The sequence below is a fragment of the Lontra canadensis genome, unplaced genomic scaffold, assembly GCF_010015895.1.
Source record: "Lontra canadensis isolate GAN:19392208 unplaced genomic scaffold, GSC_riverotter_1.0 scaffold33, whole genome shotgun sequence".
NCBI classification, from domain to species: domain Eukaryota; kingdom Metazoa; phylum Chordata; class Mammalia; order Carnivora; family Mustelidae; genus Lontra; species Lontra canadensis.
In genome coordinates, this window is record NW_022631027.1 from 13,825,324 (window position 1) to 13,844,287 (window position 18,964).

At 36.9% G+C, this 18,964-nt stretch overlaps 1 protein-coding gene across 3 annotated transcripts in view; it reads left to right on the forward strand.

The window, feature by feature from the left end:
• Positions 1-18,964, forward strand: part of SLC30A7 (solute carrier family 30 member 7) — an 86,682-nt gene that overhangs the window by 39,405 nt on the left and 28,313 nt on the right. The window contains exon 9 of one of the 3 annotated variants that reach the window (XM_032867230.1): positions 7,626-8,224. The exons of the other annotated variants lie outside the window; for them this stretch is intronic. Within the exon in view, the coding sequence (XP_032723121.1) occupies positions 7,626-7,740 (115 nt within the window). The 3' untranslated portion in view covers positions 7,741-8,224. Of the gene's footprint in view, positions 1-7,625; positions 8,225-18,964 lie in introns of those variants that run through there. 3 annotated transcript variants of the gene reach the window in all.

Genomic DNA, 18,964 nt, shown 5'->3' on the forward strand with positions numbered 1-18,964 from the left:
TATGGCAGGAGTGTAGGGAGTAAGAGGAGAATGGTTTGTGATAAAATTGGAGAGACAGACCTGGGAAAATTAGCCAGGGTTAGGGAAACACTGCAGTTTCCCAACTGCAGTGGGAAACCATAGGGAAGTGACATTATTTGGTTTGTATTTTTAAAAATTACTTTGGCTGGTATGTAGGTAATGGATTACAGGGAGCAAGAGTGCAAAAAAGGCAGAGCAGCTAGAAACCTATTAGAGTCGATGAAATGAAAGGCCATGGTAGCTCATGTTACCCGTTTACTTCTCAGTCTCATCTAAGAGCTGGAAAGATACAGATAAAGTTAGAAAATGCTTCGGGCTTAGAGCTAATAAGCTTTGCTTATGGATTATGAATGTTTAGTACAGGGTTGAATGAAAGAGGAATCAAGGATAATTCCTAGAGCTTTTACATGAGCAGCCTACTGCATGAAGGTGTCCTTATGCAAGAGGAAAGACTAGAGGAAGAATGATGTTTGTTTCTTTTTGAAAAGCACTGCAGATCAAAAGGTCTGTTTTGGTTGTGACCAAGTGTGAAGTCTCTCATTAGATGTTTGTCTAGAGATCTCTTGTAGGCAGGGATGTACAAATGTGGAATTCTTGGGAGAACTCAGCTGAATACAAAGGATTGGAAATGGTACACATACAGATATAAAGTCATTGAGTGGCATTTATTTGGCATGAATCACAATTCACACCCCTTCCATTTTCCTGAAAAGCGTCCTTCTATTCTGGAGAACCCAATTTAGCTTCAGGATTCCTTTCAGTATAGTATTTCACGCAGCCACAATTGGTCAACTACAGTTAACTTTCAAGATAAAACCTGTGTATCATCCTTATGTAAGTCTTTCAAATTTATTTGTAAAACGTTTTCTCACTAGTTTACATAAAGTCTCAAATTTATATAATTTGATTCTTTCTCATTATTGTTAAACTTTAATATTTTTATGTGTTCTTTTCCATTGTTCTGATGACAAAAGCAATACGTTTAATTATAAAAAAACCTCAAACATTAGTGAAATATATAACTTATCTATTGAAGTGTTCTCATAATCTCACCTCTTGGAGATAAACCAGGGAACTTTAACATCTCTTAAAAATCATTGGCACCTGGGTGGCTCAGTCAGTTAAGCATCTGTCTTTGGCTTAGGTCATGATCCCAGGATCCTGGGTTCAAGCCCCACATGGGCTATCTGCTCATTGGGGAGCCTGCTTCTCCTTCTCCCTCTCCCTCTGCCTGCTGTTCTGCCTGCTTGTGCTCTCTCTCTCTCTGTGTCAAATAAATAAGTAATTAAAATCTTTTAAAAAAATAATTCAATAAATGTTTTAGTGCATACTCTGTGCTAGACAGTAAATAACACAGGCAAATACCCAACCCCTACAGAGCTTATATTCTAATAGGGGTTACAGTGAATAAAGCAGGTGAACGTACAGATAGATAACGTAATGTCTTAGGGTGGTGAATGCTATGAAGCAAGGTAAGGGGGTGTTATTTTAGAAGGGCTTGGAAAGTACTCTGCATAAGGTGACAGAGCCCTTAATAGTGAAGGAGAAAGGCAGGCAACTGTTCAAAGGAAGATTATTCCTGGGAGAGGGAACTTCAGGTAAACATACTCAGGTGGGAAGCTGCCTGACCTGTGTAAGGTGCAGTGAGAAGGACAGTACAGCTGAAGTGCAATATACAGGACAGAGTGCAGAGCGTCTAGAGTTCAGGGAGAAGGTTGGGGTGGAAGATAAACTCTGGTGTCATCTGCTTGTGTATGGTACTTAAAGCCATGAGATTGGATGAGTTTTCCCAGAGACTGAGAGCTGGTAGAGAGGAGAAGAGGTCTGAGGACTGAACCCTGAAAGGCAGGGCACAGACAGCAGCTCGAGCTAAGGAGAGTGGCCAGTGAGATGGGAGGAGAGTCACAAACGCACATTGTCTTAGGAGCCGTGTGAAGAAAGTGTTTCAAACGGAAGAAGTGATCCACCCTGTTCAATGCTGCTATGACAGATAATTGGTAACTTAGCCAAGACACTCGGAAGGGTAATGAGAAGGAAAGCCTCTTCAGAGGAACTTCAGGAGAGAATGGGAAGGAGCGAAATGGGGTTAGCAACTGTAGTTAACTCCTCTTTAAGGACTTTTGCTGTAAAGGGGAGCAACAGGATTGCCAGCCAGCGCTGGGGGCCCACTCTGTGGTCATGAATTTAAAGTGAAAACCACCAGCACCGTTGTATGTTTTTCTCTAGTCTTCTCAGCTACTTGATGAAAGGTATGGAGTAAATAGATTCAGTCCGTTTGGGGTTGTCAGAGGAGTGCTGACAGAATAAGAACGGAGCACAGCAGGGATTATAGCGGTGGGAAATAAGGATTTAAAAAGGTGGTAATAGATGCTGAAAAAGAGGAGAAAAGCAAGAGAGAGGGTTAGCAGTTCGGAACTCTGGCAGGAGGGTGAGTGCGGTTGAGTAGGGAGGTTCAGGCTGTAAGAGGCTTGAACTTGGCATCTGCAGGTCTCTGGAGTGGCTGTAGGCGTGGGTCCAGGATAAACTCATCAGATCGAGGCCATGTGTGCTGGATGGGCTGCCCACATGGGTATTTAAAGTAAGAGTCATGAGAAAGGTAGAGGGGGAAAGAGAATAAGCCCATGGCTACACTCTTTAGTGACGGAGGGGAGCTATCCAGAATCATAGCACTGGGAGTCAAGATGGGTAGAGGTGGAATAATCTGATGGCCTGGGCCTTAAAGGAACTGTTTTTTGGTGGGTAAGTAGGTGGAGCAGAGATCTGGAAATAGTAGTGAGAACATTTACCTTATCACTAACGCCAGCAGTACTGGAGTGTGGGAGAGAAAACAGTGCTGTAGGGACAACAGTGTCCTCAGGCAATAGCCAGGGTTGGTTTTTTTTTTTCTTTGCTCCTGCTATTGAGAGAAGAGGCTGGGGATTTTATGAAAATTACACTTTTTTTTTGAATTATGGAAATAAGTTTATTGATAGAGAAACTTGGTATGGAAGAGGATAAGGAAAAAAATTTCTCATACTTCCACCAGCCAAAAGGACCATGTAAACATTTTTGTGGGTTTTATTTTGGCTTTTTTCTTTTATTCTGAGCCCCCTTTTTAAAAGAGTATTTCTGATTATAGCATGTATTTAAAATTACATTGTTAAGAAAATTTTTTTAGTTTTTTTATAATACATAGTCATTGTAGAAAACTTGGAAAATGATGTACAATAAAAAGTATAAAGAAAAATCAGTTGGGATCACAACACCTGAAAGTCACATTACTACTGTTAATAACATTTCTTTACAGTTATTTTTAGAGTGGTGTTTTGTTTTGTTTACATTGAGTTTCTACTATATATGCTGATTATTAATCTTGGTCAGCATGAAAGCATTCAAAGTTTCTAGATGAAAAGTAAAAATACAATTATTATTTTAAGTCAGTAAAGTTTCATAATGATTATTAGGTAGCAGGTCTTTCATTCAATGATAATAAGTAAAATGAGGTACAGGGCAACACATAGAATGATTCATTATTAAATAAGAGTCTATATCTGAAGTATATATGTATCAGGAAAATATCAGAGTGCATATATATACATATATACATTATTTGGGTCTCTCTGGGGAGGTGCTGTTGTATTTTATTTTACATTTATTTTGGGTGGTGTGATGCATTTCTAAAATTGTGCTTCTTTCCTAACATCTCTAAGGCAAATTAACATTTCTGACTTTACCTCAAAAACATATTTTTTTAAATAGATGGTAATAAAAAAAGTAATAGCTCTAGAGTACAAAATAAAGACAAAAATAAAGACATTTCAGTTGTCTATTTTTATGTTAAGGGAGCAAACTTAATTTGCTTAAATATTCATATGATAATGAATAATTGTAAGCAGATCACTCTGAGATGTTTTTCAAATTAAGTAAGAGTTTGCCTGGTTAGCCAAAACTGATTTTAGGAAATACATGAAAATTCTTAGCAACTCAACAAAATTAGTATAAAGAAGTAATTTTCCTTACCCTTAATTTTTATATATGTATTTGCAGTTCACCAAGAGCAAAAGAAATAATAGGGCTCTATATGTTTTCTGGACCTAAATGTTTCTTGATTGAGAACATGCTATGAAAATAGGCGTCTCTTCTTGTAGGCTGCCCAGTGTTCCGTTTTCACTTTCACAGTGAAAGTGATTTCTTAGAAAAAGTTTTTCTCTCAACATTTTCTAACACAGGCGAAGGATGCTTTAAATTGCTCAGTAAAACTGAGTTGTGCTGTGATGAATTTTGTTTCTCAGTGAAAAGCAGCGATCCAGTTCAGCAGTGAGAATGTCATTTTTTATCTTCTGAAAATACATTTTTTAAGAGATTTCAGAGTCATTTTTCTCCTTTTCCCTTAAGTAGTTGAGTTGGAATGGCAAGTACATTCATAACTTAGCATGCAGAAATTTGAACAATTATTTGTAGCTTTGATTCACACTGTGATTTATTTAAAAGTGATGCCTTTTACATAGATCTGTAGCTTGATTTTTGATTCACTTAAATAAAAGAGGTACCTATGTATGATGGGGAAAAAATACATAAACAGGATGCAGGAAAGAGCGTTGTTTCTGGTGTGGTATCTTTGAAGCTGTGCTGGAATTTTTTTTCGTAATTGGTTTTCTACAACTCACCAGTTCCCATTTGTGGAAACTGGTTTATTTTTAATTGGTTAATTTTATGGATTATTTTTACCATAATCATTTGTAAATACAAAGAAAAACTTTTGAACAAAAGAAATTGTCTTTTGTTAGCTGTAAAAGTTTTTCAAGTAATTTAGTTCTCATCATTTTGAAGAAAAAAATAGCCCAACTTGCAGAGGCAAACTGAAGTACAGACTTCAGAAATGACAGTTATCATCATAAATAGAGATATGAAATAGAAAGAATATACACTAATGAAAACAAAATTATGTACTTGAAATTCTAAATCATGGATGATCATCATTGTTAATGAATACAGAATTTGGACCAGATACTGATTTTGAAAAATCTTGTTGATTCTGTGGTTAAATAGATAATTATTTGTGATAATAGATAATTATTATTATTTTTTAAAGATTTTTATTTATTTATTTATTTGACAGAGAGAGACAGAGAGAGAGGGAACACAAGCAGGGGGAGTGTGAAGGGAGAAGCAGGCTCCCTGCTGGGCAGGGAGCCCGATGTAGGGTTCAATCCCAGGACCCTAGGATCATGACCTGAGCCAAAAGCAGACGCTTAACAACTGAGCCACCCAGGTGCCCCGATAATAGATAATTATTAACTTAATAGATAAATAGATAATTATTAACTAAAAAGTAGCATTTTTTAAAACATGTAAGAAGCTGTCATATCTTCAAATAGTCATATACATAAGAAATTACGGCATTTTTTTTCAAAAGTGGTTTTGCCTAATTCCTTTGCGCCTCATCCTTCAAGTGGTTATAATTTATGAACTATACTTCTGGGGTAAGGTAAGCAGTTTCTTAATTTTTTTACTTATTTGTATATGTGTCTAAATTATAAAACTGAATAAATGGGAACATCATTGTATAATAACTATTTTTAAATCATACATAAAACCATCATAGTGAGAGCATTTATAAACACTAATTAGTCTAACAGCCTTTCTCAGCCAGCATTCTGGGAGAGAATCCCTAAGGAATTCATTTGTTTATAAGTATTAACCTCTCACCTATGCATCTAGAAAAGTACTGGTTATGTTACTATCCTTGGGGAAATTTGGAAATAGTCACTCAAATTATTTTGTGTGTTTGGTAGTTCAGAGCATGAATCCTAGTTAAGAGGGTGGTGGACAGTCTTAGAAATATTGGAAAGAGTGCAACCTGGGTGGCTCGGTATGTTAAGCATCTACTTCAGCTCTACTTCATGATCCTGCGTCAGGCTCCCTGCTCAGTGGAAAGTCTGCTTCTCCCTCTCCCTCTGCCCTCCCCCACACTCCTCCTCCCTGGCTCGCTTGCACTCTCTCTCTCTCTCTCTCTCTCAAATAAATAAAATCTTAAAAATACATATATTGGAAAGAGCAGAGAAAATATGGTAATGTATTAGTGATCATTAGCCTATTGGACAAGAGAGTGTTTGAGACTACTTTAGACGAGAGTGTTTGAGACTTAAAAAATTTGAAAGAAGAGATTATTTTATGTAAAACCTATCATTTTATTTCTGTAAAACTCATGAAAATAATGGAAAAACTGACAAGCATAATTTAGTACAGTTAAAGATATAAAATTGATGTACAAAATTAATACCCTTTATATATAAAGGTAAAATCCAGTCTATAGATTAAAAAAATCCAGTCTATAGATTAAATGTGCAAAACTTGTGTGAGGACGAGTTTTTAAATACTTCTAAATACAAATGGACTTGAACAGAGCCTTTTTTGTTTTTGAAGACTCAATATCATAAATATGTTAACTCTTACATTTATTTATAAACTTAAAACTATTCTAATAAAAATACCAACAGGTTTTTTTTTTCCCTGGAGGGTGGTAGTAAAAGTTGATTTTAAAGCTTATAAGGAAAAACAAACAAGCAGGAGGGAATGCTCAAAAAAACCCTGGAAAATAAAATATGTAAAGAAAGCCTTTAGAGTTAAAATAGGGAGGTGCCTAAAGAAGCAAATCTATCAGAGCAGATCAGAAAGTCCAGAAATAATTTTTTTTTAAAGATTTTATTTATTTATTTGACAGAGAGCACAAGCAGGGGGAGCAGGAGAGGGAGAAGCAGGCTCCCTGCTGAGCACGGAGCCCAGCTCAGGGCTTGATCACAGGACACTATGAAGGCAAACACTTAACTGACTGAGCCACCCAGATGCCCCCAGAAATAGATTTATGTGCAAATACAAACTTAGTAAGGATAAAGGTGGCATTTCAACTCAGTGGGGAAAAGATGGGCTTTCTAATAACTGGACAGCTATTTGGAGAAAGATAAATTTGGAACTGTAGCTAATACTATGTATACTTGGACAAGTTCCAAACTTGATGAGAAAGTAAAACATTAGACCATGCTAATACTAGGAGAAAGCATGTCTGAATTATTTTATAATAAGAGAGTATTAGGGGAATAACTATGGCTCGAAACCTAGAATCAGTAAGAAAAAAGATTGGTGAATTAAGTTACATGAAAAAACTTGGGCATAGAAAAGAAAGCATCGAAAGGGAAGTCAAGCTCTTTTCCTCAGCATAGCCACAACTGTCTCTCTGAGCTATCCAACTCCATTCTTTTTTTTTTTTTAAAGCATTTAAATATTTCCATAGGTACAACAAAATTAACAAGTAAAGCACTCCTACAGTAAATATTATCGAACTCCATTCTTGTCACCACGCTGATACTTGCACTTTGCTGCCACCATAACTGAGCAGATGAAACTTGGTGGCATCCTCAAGGGCCACAACAGCTGGGTGACCCAGATCACCACCACTCCCCAGTTCCTGGTCATGATACTCTCCATCTCTTGAGATAAGACCATCATCATGTGGAAGCTGACCAGAGATAAGACTGATGATGGCATCCCACAGCATGCCCTTTTGGGTCATTCCCACTTTGTTAGTGATGTGGTCATTTCCTCAGGTGTCCACTTTGCCCTCTCAGGCTCCTGGGATGGACTCCTTCATCTCAGGGATCTCACAACAGGTACCACGGTGTCACCACATGCAGATTTGTAGGCCATACCAAGGATGTGCTGAGTATGGCCTTCAACAACTGACAAGTTGTCAGTAGCTCCTGAGATAAAGCCATCAAGCTATGGATTGTATGCAGATATACTGTCCAGGATGAGAGCCATGTGGAGTGGATGTCTTGTGTCTGCTTTCCATCCAGTAGCAGCAATCCCATTATTATCTGCTGTGGCTGGGTCAAGCTGGTCAAGGTATGGAAGCTGCCACACTGCAAGCTAAAGACTAATCACATTGGCCACATCAGCTATTTGAACACTGTGACTGTCCCTCTGTGCTTCTGGAGACAAGAATGGCCAAGCCATGCTGTGGGATCTCCATGAAGGCAAGCACCTTTATATGCTGGATGGTGGGGACATCATCAATGCCCTGTGCTTCAGTCCTAACCGATACTGTCTCTGCGCTGCCACGGGCCCCAGCATCAAGATCTGGGACTTGGGAGGCAAGATCATTATCTTGTAGTAGGAAGTGAAGTAGGAAGTTATTGGTACCAGCTGCAAAGCCCAGCCCCCTTGTATACCTGGTCTGCTGATGGTCACCCTCTGTTTGCCAGCCACATAGAAAACCTGGTGCCAAAGGTAGCAGGTGACCATGGGCACCCCCTAGAAATATATGGCAGAATTTTAGAAAGGAAACATTGGTTTTCTAACTTTAAAAAACAAGCAAAGGCCACCTGGGTGGCTCAGTTGGTTGGGCAACTGCCTTCGGCTCAGATCATGATCCTGGAGTCCTGGGATCGAGTCCCGTGTCAGGCTCCCTGCTCCATGGTGAGTCTGCTTCTCCCTCTGACCTCCCCTCATACTCTGTCTCTCTCTGTTTCTTAAATGAATAAATAAAATATTTCAAAAAAATAAAAATAAAAAACAAAATTAAAAGGGAAGTAAAAGACATAATAAACTGATAAATATTTGCTACTTAGAACATGAAAGACTAACTTCCCTAATATAGAGAGAGCTCCAAAAAGAAAAATTAAAAATTAAAAATTAAAAAATTAAAAGACTTAACAGCCTGATAAACAAATGGACAAAAATATAAGTTTTTGTTTTAGTTTACAGGAAAAGAAATACAACTGACATTTAAACATATAAAAGTAGTTCAGCCTCACTTATAAAAAAGAAACACAAATTAAAATTACATTGAGACACCACCTCTCCTCTATCAGGTGGATAAATATCCAAAAGTTTGCATAATTTTTTGTCAAGGCTCTAGGTAAAATAGGCAGAACATTGCTGACAGAAATGAGAATGATACTATTTCTGCAGAATGAATGTTGACAGTATCTAGCGTAATTAATTGTGCATTTATCTTTGATTAAGGAGTCCTAGTTCTAGAAATATTTGTGTCCTGAATTTGAACTGGCAAAAATGTAAAAGAATATATAAGGTCATTCTTTGTGGCTTTATTTGTTACAGCCAAAAATTGGAAAGGGAGTTCTGTGCCGTCCTAAAAAGAAGAAGTTGGGGGAAGAGAGGTGACATCAGCAAGGTGGCAGAACAGGAGGCCCTAAATTCTCTTTCCTTCACTAAGGACAGAACTTTAACACAACAAACTGACAAAATAGATTTGCCGAAATCCTGAAACTAGTTCAAAGTTTCCTGCATCCCAGGCTAGTGGGAAGCCAACTATGTGGAGGCTTGGTAGGAAATGTTTGACACTTCGTAACTCTTATCATTAGAGCCACTCCTACCCCCACCCCTGCACAGGGTGGAATGTTTGGGAGGAAAACCCCAACTCCCACATTATCCTTAAAGAGGGAACGGAGTTGAACATACCACCAACAGACTTTTGGAAGGTACTGCCTGAGAGAGAGTGTCTTGCTTGCTTGTATCCAGGTACTGACAAACAGGATGCCTGGTTGGGCATCCCTGACTGAGAACGTCCTGCATTAGAGTCTGCAGTACCCCCAACAGACACTAGATGGAACCCTAGGACTGGATTTACTACAGCCTAGCTTGCTGTAATATTACAGACACATAAAAGCTCCTGAGTAGAAGCCAGGAAACCTCTCCAAACAGGACAGATTATTTGCAAAAAAGCACATAGAGGACACATACCAAGAAAAGACTTTTGAGGCCCCCAGAATCTCTAGCCAGGCTGAGTAGAGAAAGTCATCCTTGTATGAAACCAGACTATAAAGTTGAGAGAGTTGGTTGATTCTTCGGATGCCAAAATCCCAAAAACAAAAAATAAGACATGTGAAGAAATAGCCAACTACGATACATTTAAAGAAGTAACTTAGATCTCTAGAAACCAAATCCTAAAAAGAAGGAGATATGAATTGCCAGATAAAGAATTAAAAATTACCATGATAAGGATGCTTAATTAACTAAAAAGAAAGCATAGAGGCGCCTGGGTGGCTCAGTGGGTTAAAGCCTTTGCCTTCAGCTCAGGTCATGATCCCGGGGTCCTGGGATCGAGCCCTGCGTCAGGCTCTCTGCTCGGCAGGGAGCCTGCTTCCCTTCCTCTCTCTTTGCCTGCCTCTCTGCCTACTTGTGATCTCTGTCTGTCAAATAAATAAATAAAATCTTTAAAAAAAAATAAAAGAAAGCATAGATAGACAAATAAGCAAAATTAGGAATATGATGCATGAACAAAATGAGAATATGAACGAAGAGGTAGAAACTAGGAAGAAGAGCCAAGAAGAAATTCTGAAACTGAAGAATAACAGTACTAAATTGAAAAATTTACTGGTAGGACTTAGTGAATTTGACCAGACCGAAGATAGAGTCAGTGAACTTGAACACAGGACTTAACAAAGATTACTAAAGCAGATAAACCGAAAATGAAAAGTGAAGAGAGCCAAAGGGACTGATGGACAAGAACAACAACCTACGAATATGGGAGTCTAGAAAGTGAAGAAAGAAAGGAGCAGAGAACCTGTTGAAGAAATAATGGCCAAAACGTTCTCAACTTTGAGAAAAGAAATGGACATACAAATTCAGGAAACTTAATTAGGATAAATCTAAAGAGGCATACACTGAGACACATCATAATTAAACTGTCACATGTCACATATGAAGTGAGAATCTTGAAAGTAAGAGGAAAGTAACTTGTCACATGCCAGGATAACCACAAAGAAAATGTCTGTAGAATATACACAAAGGGAAATGAGAAGTGAATCAAAACATGTCACTACAGAAAAATCAATGAAACACAAAGCAAGAGAGGAAAAGAGGAACAAAAAGCTATAAGACTGGAAACAATGAATAGGAATAGCAGTCCTTCATACCAGTAATTACTTTAAATATAAACAGATTAAACATACCTATTAAAAGACATAGGTTGGCTGAGTGGATTAAAAAAATAGCATGGGGTAGCTGGGTGACTTAGTTGGTCAAATGTCTGACTCTTGATTGAGGCTCAGGTCATGATCTCAGAGTTGTGAGATTGAGGCCCACATCCAGCTCTGTGCTGGGTGTAGAGCCTGCTTAAGATTCTCTCCCTCTCCCTCTGCCCCTTGCCCTGTTAAAAAAAACAAAAACAAAGAGAACATGATCCAGTTTTGTTCTGCCTATAAGAGATGGATTTTAGATCCAAATATATACAAACTAAAAGTGAAAAGGTGAAAAAAGATATTCTATATAAACAGGAATCTAAAGAGATTGAAGTGGCCATACTTACATCAGACAAAATAGGTATATCAAACAAAATGGACTTTAAGACAAAAATTGCCACAAGAGACAAAGAAGAATATTGTACCTTGTTTTCAGTTACAGATAGAGCAACCAAGTAGAAGGTCCATAAGAAAAGAATAGTCTTGAACAATACTGTAAACCAACTGGGCTTTACAGAAATATGTATACCACCGCATCCAATAACAGCAGAATACACATTCTTCTCTAGCAAACATGGAACAATATGCCAGATAGACTACATGTTAGGTAACAACAAAAGTTCTAACAAATTTTAGAAGATTTAAATTATACAAAATATCTTCTCTGATCAAAATGGAATGAAATTGGAAATAACTAGAAAAACATGAAAATCTAAAATTATGTGGAACTTAAATAACATATTCTTTAACAACCAGTGGGTCAAAGAAGAAATTACAAAGGAATTTAGAAAATATCTGGAGACAAATGAAAACAAAACACACCATATCAAAACTTAGAGGATAGGGGCGCCTGGGTGGCTCAGTGGGTTAAAGCCTCTACCTTCAGCTCAGGTCATGATCCCAGGGTCCTGGGATCGAGCCCCACATCGGGCTCTCTGCTCAGCGGGGAGCCTGCTTCCTCCTCTCTCTCTCTCTGCCTACTTGTGATCTCTGTCTGTCAAATAAATAACTAAATAAAATCTTTAAAAAAAAAAAAGAAATCTTTAAAAAAAAAACTTAGAGGATATAGTGAAAGCAGTACTAAGAGGGAAGTTCATAGTGATAAATAACCTACATTTTAAAAATCTCAGGATAGTCACATGACTTTATTTTATCTCATTTTAATTTTGAAGCAAAAAAAAAAAAACCCTCAAATTAACGACCTGACTTTATACATTAAGGAACTTGAAAAAGAAAACTGAAAAACTAGAAAGTTAACAGAAAGAAGGAAATAGTAAAGATTGGAGCAGAGATAATTGACACAGAGAATAGAAAACAACACAACCTAGACTTAGTTTTCTTGAGAAGATCAACAACACTGATAAACCCTTAGCTAGACAAACTCTAGGAAAAAAAGACTCAAATATCTAAAGTTAACACTGAGAGAGGAGACATTACAACTGATATTGCAAAAATAAAAAGTATAAGGAACTACAGTGAACAGTTATTTGCCAACAATTGGAAAACTTAGAAGAAATAGATGTATTTCTAGAAACATCAACCTACTAAGACTGAATCATGAAGAAGCAAAAAACTCTGAACAAACCTATAGTGAGGAGCCGGTAATTAAAGAATTAAGGCACTGATCAAATACTTTTCAACAGCAACAACAACAAAAAAGCACAGAACCAGATGAATTTACTGGTGAATTCTACCAAGCATTTAGAGAAGAATTGACACCAATTCTTTTTTCAAACTCTTCCAAAGAATTAAAGAGGAGAAAAGACTCCCAGTCATTCTGTGAGGCAGGAGTGACCCAGGTACTGAAACCAGACAAAAACATGACAGGAAAAGAAAACCATAGACCAAGAGATATCTGGGTGGCTCAATCAGTTAAGTGTCTGCCTTCGGCTCAAGTCATGATCCCAGGGACCTGGGATCGAGTCCTGCAATGGGCTCCTTGCTCAGCAGGGACCCTGCTTCTCTCTCTGCCTGCTGCTCCCCCTACTTGTGCTCTCTCTCTGTCTCTAACAAGTAAATAAATAAAATCTTTAAGAAACAAAACCACTATAGACCAATATTCCTCATGAATATTGACTAATATTAAAGTCCTGAACAAAATATTAGACAAAATGAATTCAACAGTACATTAAAAGGATCTTGCATCATGACCAAGTGGAATTTACACTTGGAATGCAAGGATGGTTCAACATAAAAAAATCAATTGATGTTATATGCCAAATGGAAAGTGAATGAAAAAAGACATGATCATCTCAATCAACTCAGAAAAATCATGTGACAAAATTCAACAGCAATGAAATGGTAAAACACTTAACAAACTAAGAACTTTTAAAACATTTTAAAACTTTTAAAACATTTTAAACATTTTAAAACTTTTAAAACATTTTAAAACTTTTAAAACAGTTTACCTCAATGTGGTAAAAGTCATATATGAAAACCCACAGTTAACATCATACTCAGTGGAGAAAGACTTGGAAGTTTTCTTCCAAGATCAAGAACAAAGCAGGCATGCCCAATTTCACCACTACTGTTAACCATAGTACTGAAAATCCTAACCAGAGCCATTAGACAAGAAAAAGAAAGGCATACAAATTGAAAAAGGAATTAAAATTTCCTGTTCACACATTACATGTTCTTATATGTAGAAAACTCTAAAGATTCCATTAAAAAGCTGTTAGGACTAATAAAAGAGTTTAACAAAGTTGCAGAATACAAAATCTACACTCAAAACTCAGTTGTGTTTCTATATAGTAACAATGACTGATCTAAAGTAAATTTAGAAAATAATCCCATTTACTACAGCACCAAAAATGATAAAATACTTAGTAATAAACTTCACCAAGGAAGTGAAAGCCTTGTATACTGAAAACTATAAAACACTGCTAAAGGAAATCAAAGAAGGTATGAAGAATAAAGGGAAAGATTTCTCTTGTTTATGAATCTCAGAACTTAATATTGTTTAAATATATATACTACCCAAAGTGATCTACAGGTCCAATGCAACCTCTATCAAAATCCCAATAACATTTTTTTTTTTTGCATAAAAAAACTCCTAAAATTTGTATGGAATCTCAAAGGATGATGAATAGCCAATACGATCTTGAGAAAGAAGGAATCCTCACACTTCCTGATTTCAAAACATACTGCAAAGCAAGAGTAATTCAGATGGTGTGGTCCTGGCATAAAGATAGGCCAATGGAACAAATAGCCTGGGAATAAACCATATGTATATAGCCAAATTATTTTTGACAAGGGTGCCAAGACTATACAATGGGGAAAATGCAGTCTGTCTTCAACAAATGGTTTTAAGAAATCTGGATACCTGCATACAAAAGAATAAAGTTGGACCCTTACCTTATAACCACAAGCAAACTTTAACTCAAAATGGATTAAAGACCTAAATATATGATCTAAAACTCTTAAGCTTCTAGATGAAAACTTAGGGGGAAAGCTTCAGGACATTGGATTTAGCAGTAATTTCTTGGCTATGAACCCAAAAGATAGGCCACAAAATAAAAAATAGACAAATGAGACTTAGAAACTATTGGTGCCTCATAAGAAACAATCAGCAGAGTAAAATCAGCAGAGTAAAGTGGCATCCTGTGGAATGGGAGCAAATAATTATAAATTATATATCTGATGGGGGTTAATATGCAGAATATATAAGGAAAATGTACAGCTCAAGCAACAGTAACAACAAACAAATAATCTGATGAAAAAGCAGGCAAAAGATTTGAATAGACATTTCTCCAAAGAATATATACAACTGACCAATAAGCATAAGAGGAGATGCTCAAACAGCACTAATCATTAGGGAAATCCAAATTACTCATTCTCATTCATCAGGATGGCCATTATCAAAAGAACAGTTAATACATATTCATGTGGATGTAGAGCATTTGGAACTTTTGTACAGTATTGGTAGGCATGGCATGGTACAACGATTATGGAAAATATGGATGTTCTTCAGAAAGTAAAAAATAGATTTACCAGCAATCCCACTTCCGGATATACATCTCAAAGAACTCAGAGCAGGATCTCAAAGAGATGTGCACATACCTGTGTTCATTGTAGCATTATTTGCAAGAGGTAAGAGGTGGAAGTAACCCAGATAGATGTCCATCAACAGATGAATGGATTAACGGAAATGTATATACATACAGTGGAATATTAGGCAGTCTTTAAAAAGAAGGAAGTGCTGTCACCTGATAAAACATAGGTGAATCTTAACATTTTGCTAAGCAAAATGAGCCAGTCCAAAAGGGACAAGTACTATATGATATGTCCATTCAGATGAAATAGGTAAAGTAGTCAGAATTACAGAAAAAGAAAATAGAAAGGTGGTTGACAAGGGCCAGAGCAGAGAGGAGGAGAAATTAGTGTTTAATGGGTATGGAATTCCACTGTTACAGCACGAAAAAGTTCTAGAGATCTTTTGCACAACAGTGTTAACACTGCTGTTACTGAGAAACGGTCAAGACAGAAAACTTAATGTTTTTTTATCATAATAATAATAAAAAAAAAGAATAGGGAAGACCTCTATATGGTAATATGTGATTGTCAAGATATATTATTTAAAAAACACTTGAGGGATGCCAGGGTGGCTGAGTCAGTTGAGTATCTGACTCCTGGTCCTGAGTTCAAGCCCTGCTTTGGGCTTCACACTAGGCATGGAGCCTACTTAGAAAAGAAAAGAAAAAAAAAAAAAAAAAAAAAGCAACGCCTTGATAATGCACCACATGCTACCTTTTATAGAAGCAGGAGAAGGGATACATATATAACATGCATGTTTTCTTACAAATTTCCAAAAGAAACTCTAAAAGAATGAACCAAAAGCAAGTGTGTCTACCTCTTGGCAAAGGGAAGGGAATAGAAGTGAGACTTCAAATATATACATATATATACATATATATGTATACACACACATATATACGTATATATATGTGCATATATACGTATATATGTGTATATATATATATTTTTTAATATACTTTTGACTTTAGAATCATTGACATTTTTAACCTTTAAAAAAAAAAAAAGTATGGTGGAGGATGGGTGAAAGAGGTAAAGGGGATTAAGAGTACACTTATCACCAGCACTGAATAATATATGGAATTTTCTAATCACTATATTGTATACCTGAAACTACTATAACACAGTATATTAATTAACTGGAATTAAAATACTTTTTTTTAATACAATTAAAAGTGGGGACAGCTGGGTGGCTCAGTCAGTTAAGCAGCTGCCTTTGGCTCAGGTCATGATCTGAGGATCCTGGGATTGAGCCCCACCGAGCAGGAAGCCAGCTTCTCCCTCTCCCTCTGTTTGCTGCTTGCCCTGCTTGTGCGCACACGCTGTCTGTCTCTCTCTCTCTCTGACAAATAAATAAAAATCTTAAAAAAAAAAATACAATAAAAAGTAAACATAAATCTTTAAAGGTAGAAATCATATTGTTTTTTCAACTCTGAGTCACTTATTCATTCTTACTCTTTTTTTTTTTTCCACTTTTCACTTGGCTGCCAAAAGAAAAAAACATAGTCCCTCTTGGTTCTTCAGTTTTAATATTAATTGTTAAGTTGTGTGTAATTAATTTCAAACTCTCTTCCCACTAGCTATAGCCTGCACTTAAGTTACTCTGTTCTCTTGCTTAATTAATCCTTGGAAAACATGATCCCCCCCACCATCTCAGCAACTAAGTATTTTCATGTAGTCAGCATCCAGTGTAATGTAGCAATTAGAAATCTACCTTGAGATACTCAATAAAAGGTCTGTTCTCAGAGTGGTATTTTAAAAGTTTGATTTGTATAAATAATTTAATAAGGGTCCTTTTGCCTTTGTTTTATATTTCCCATGTTTGGTTTACTTCTCACAAACAGTGACTTTGGAAGTTATCATTGAAGATGGGCCCATAATGGTAACTAGGTGTAGGAATTTGCTTCTATTCAAGTTTTGACAATACCAATCAGCTCTCAGATAGTGGAAAACATTTACATTGTTATTACTGCTCCTCTTTTCCTGAGCTTTTAAATTTCTTTTTGTGGTCCAGGCTTCCTATTCACCCTGAGGGTCAGCTTTTCCTAATAGTCAGACCTCTCCTGTAGACAGAGGTGCTTTGTGAGAGCGAACAAAGCCATGTTGACTTCATTGGAGGAAATACTGCAGTGTGGCTAAGAGCATTTGCTGTGGAGCACAAGTGCCTGGGTTCAAGTTCTGGTTTCACCAGTTAGCTCTATGGTGCCTTAGCCTCTCTATGCCTCAATTTTTCAGCTTTAGAGTGGGGTTAACAGTAATGCTTACCTCATAATTTGTTATGTGTGGATTAAGTGGGTTAAGATATATAAAGTCTAGCACAAATTGGCAAAAAATTGGGAAGCATTGTGTGTTAATTGCTTGCCTCCCTTCTGTCCCCAAAAGAATGCTTTTGGAAAGCAGGCACCATTCACTTAAAAGGTTTCTCACCTGCCCCTTTTTCTTCCCCCATAGTTAACTGCCTCATTCATTCATTATCAAGTGAGGGAAAAGAGACAGAGAGAAAGGAGGGAAAGAATAAAATAAATATGAAAGAAAAAAAGAAATATAGTATGTTGGTGACTGCTTCCATCATTTAAGAGGTCAGATGAGTTGCTGCATATTAACAGTGCCCTTTGCTACTTGTCTCTGCCCTCTTTCCCAGATACCAGGTTCTTCACAGGAACACACACATCTAGAGGCAAAGCTCTGTTACTATAGGGTGAGGAAATTTTATGGTTTGAATACCGCACAGATTGAATCAGTTACAGGTATACCATTTTTTAACTTTCACCAGAGAGTTTAGCCCAGATTCCTAATAACCTTGTTGAACCTAGAGATTAATCAGCACTTTGGTTCCAGTCCTTTTGCATTTTTCTTGCTGACCTCAAGTCCTTTTTGTTCTGAGTTAAAATTTGTGATCACTGAACCTATGTGAATGATAATTAATTTGATTTTGATAATGGTGATAAATATTTCCTGCCATCTTATCTGGTTTTTCTAAACAAGATCCTGTGTCTTCACTTCTAAACTGTTTGCAAAATGCAGATTTCCTTAAAGAACTTTATCTCCTGCTTTTGTCTATCCTCCAGCTGCTGCTTTCAAATGGGTTACTGAAGTAGTGGGGAGGTTCTTCCAGGTCTCATTATCTTTTCAGTACAAATGTCACCATATGTAATACAAATAATGTGAATTTATTCCTGCCCCTTCTTCTGAAAACTGTGTATTTTGTGGAGCTTTTTGCCCTTTTCCTTCATTGATCCCATTGTCTCTTTCCAGTTCACTGCCTCTTGACAGGATATCAGTGTGAATTTGCATTCATTTTTTTTATCTATACCCTTGTTCTTTATGGATATATAATAAATGATTTAATAATTTTTTTCTTATATAGCGGGTCTGATTTTAGTTCCTATTCATGAGAATAAAGAAAGGAGCTTTTATTAAGATAATAAATTGCAAATCAAGAATTGGGAACAATGATTGCTCCTGCCTGAGTTTAATTCTTTCTCATCTGTACTTGAATAGAGGATAAGATACTTTTGCTTCTTTTTATTAGAAATTCTTTTGGGAGGGGCATGTGTGTGGCTCAGTCAGTTAAGCATCTGCCTCTAGCTCAGGTCATGATCCCAGTGTCCTGGAATCAAGCCTCGCATCTGGCTCCTGACTTGGCAGGAGCCTGCTTCTTCGCTCTCCCTTTGCCTGCTGCTTCCCTCTCCTTTTGCCTGCTGCTCCCCCTGCTTCTGCTCTCTCTGTCTCTTGCTATCTCACAATCTCTCTCTCTGTCAAATAAATAAATCTTCAACAAAAAATTCTTTGGGGGAGTAACTAAATTGAGGGGACCCCTGTTGTTTTTCTATTTAGCTCTTACTTTGAAGGGTTGAAAGTCACATCAAACAAGGGATATTCTATAATCTTAAAATCTTCCAGAGTGTTTGAAATTCTTAAATAGATTATATATTCAGCAGACATGTGCC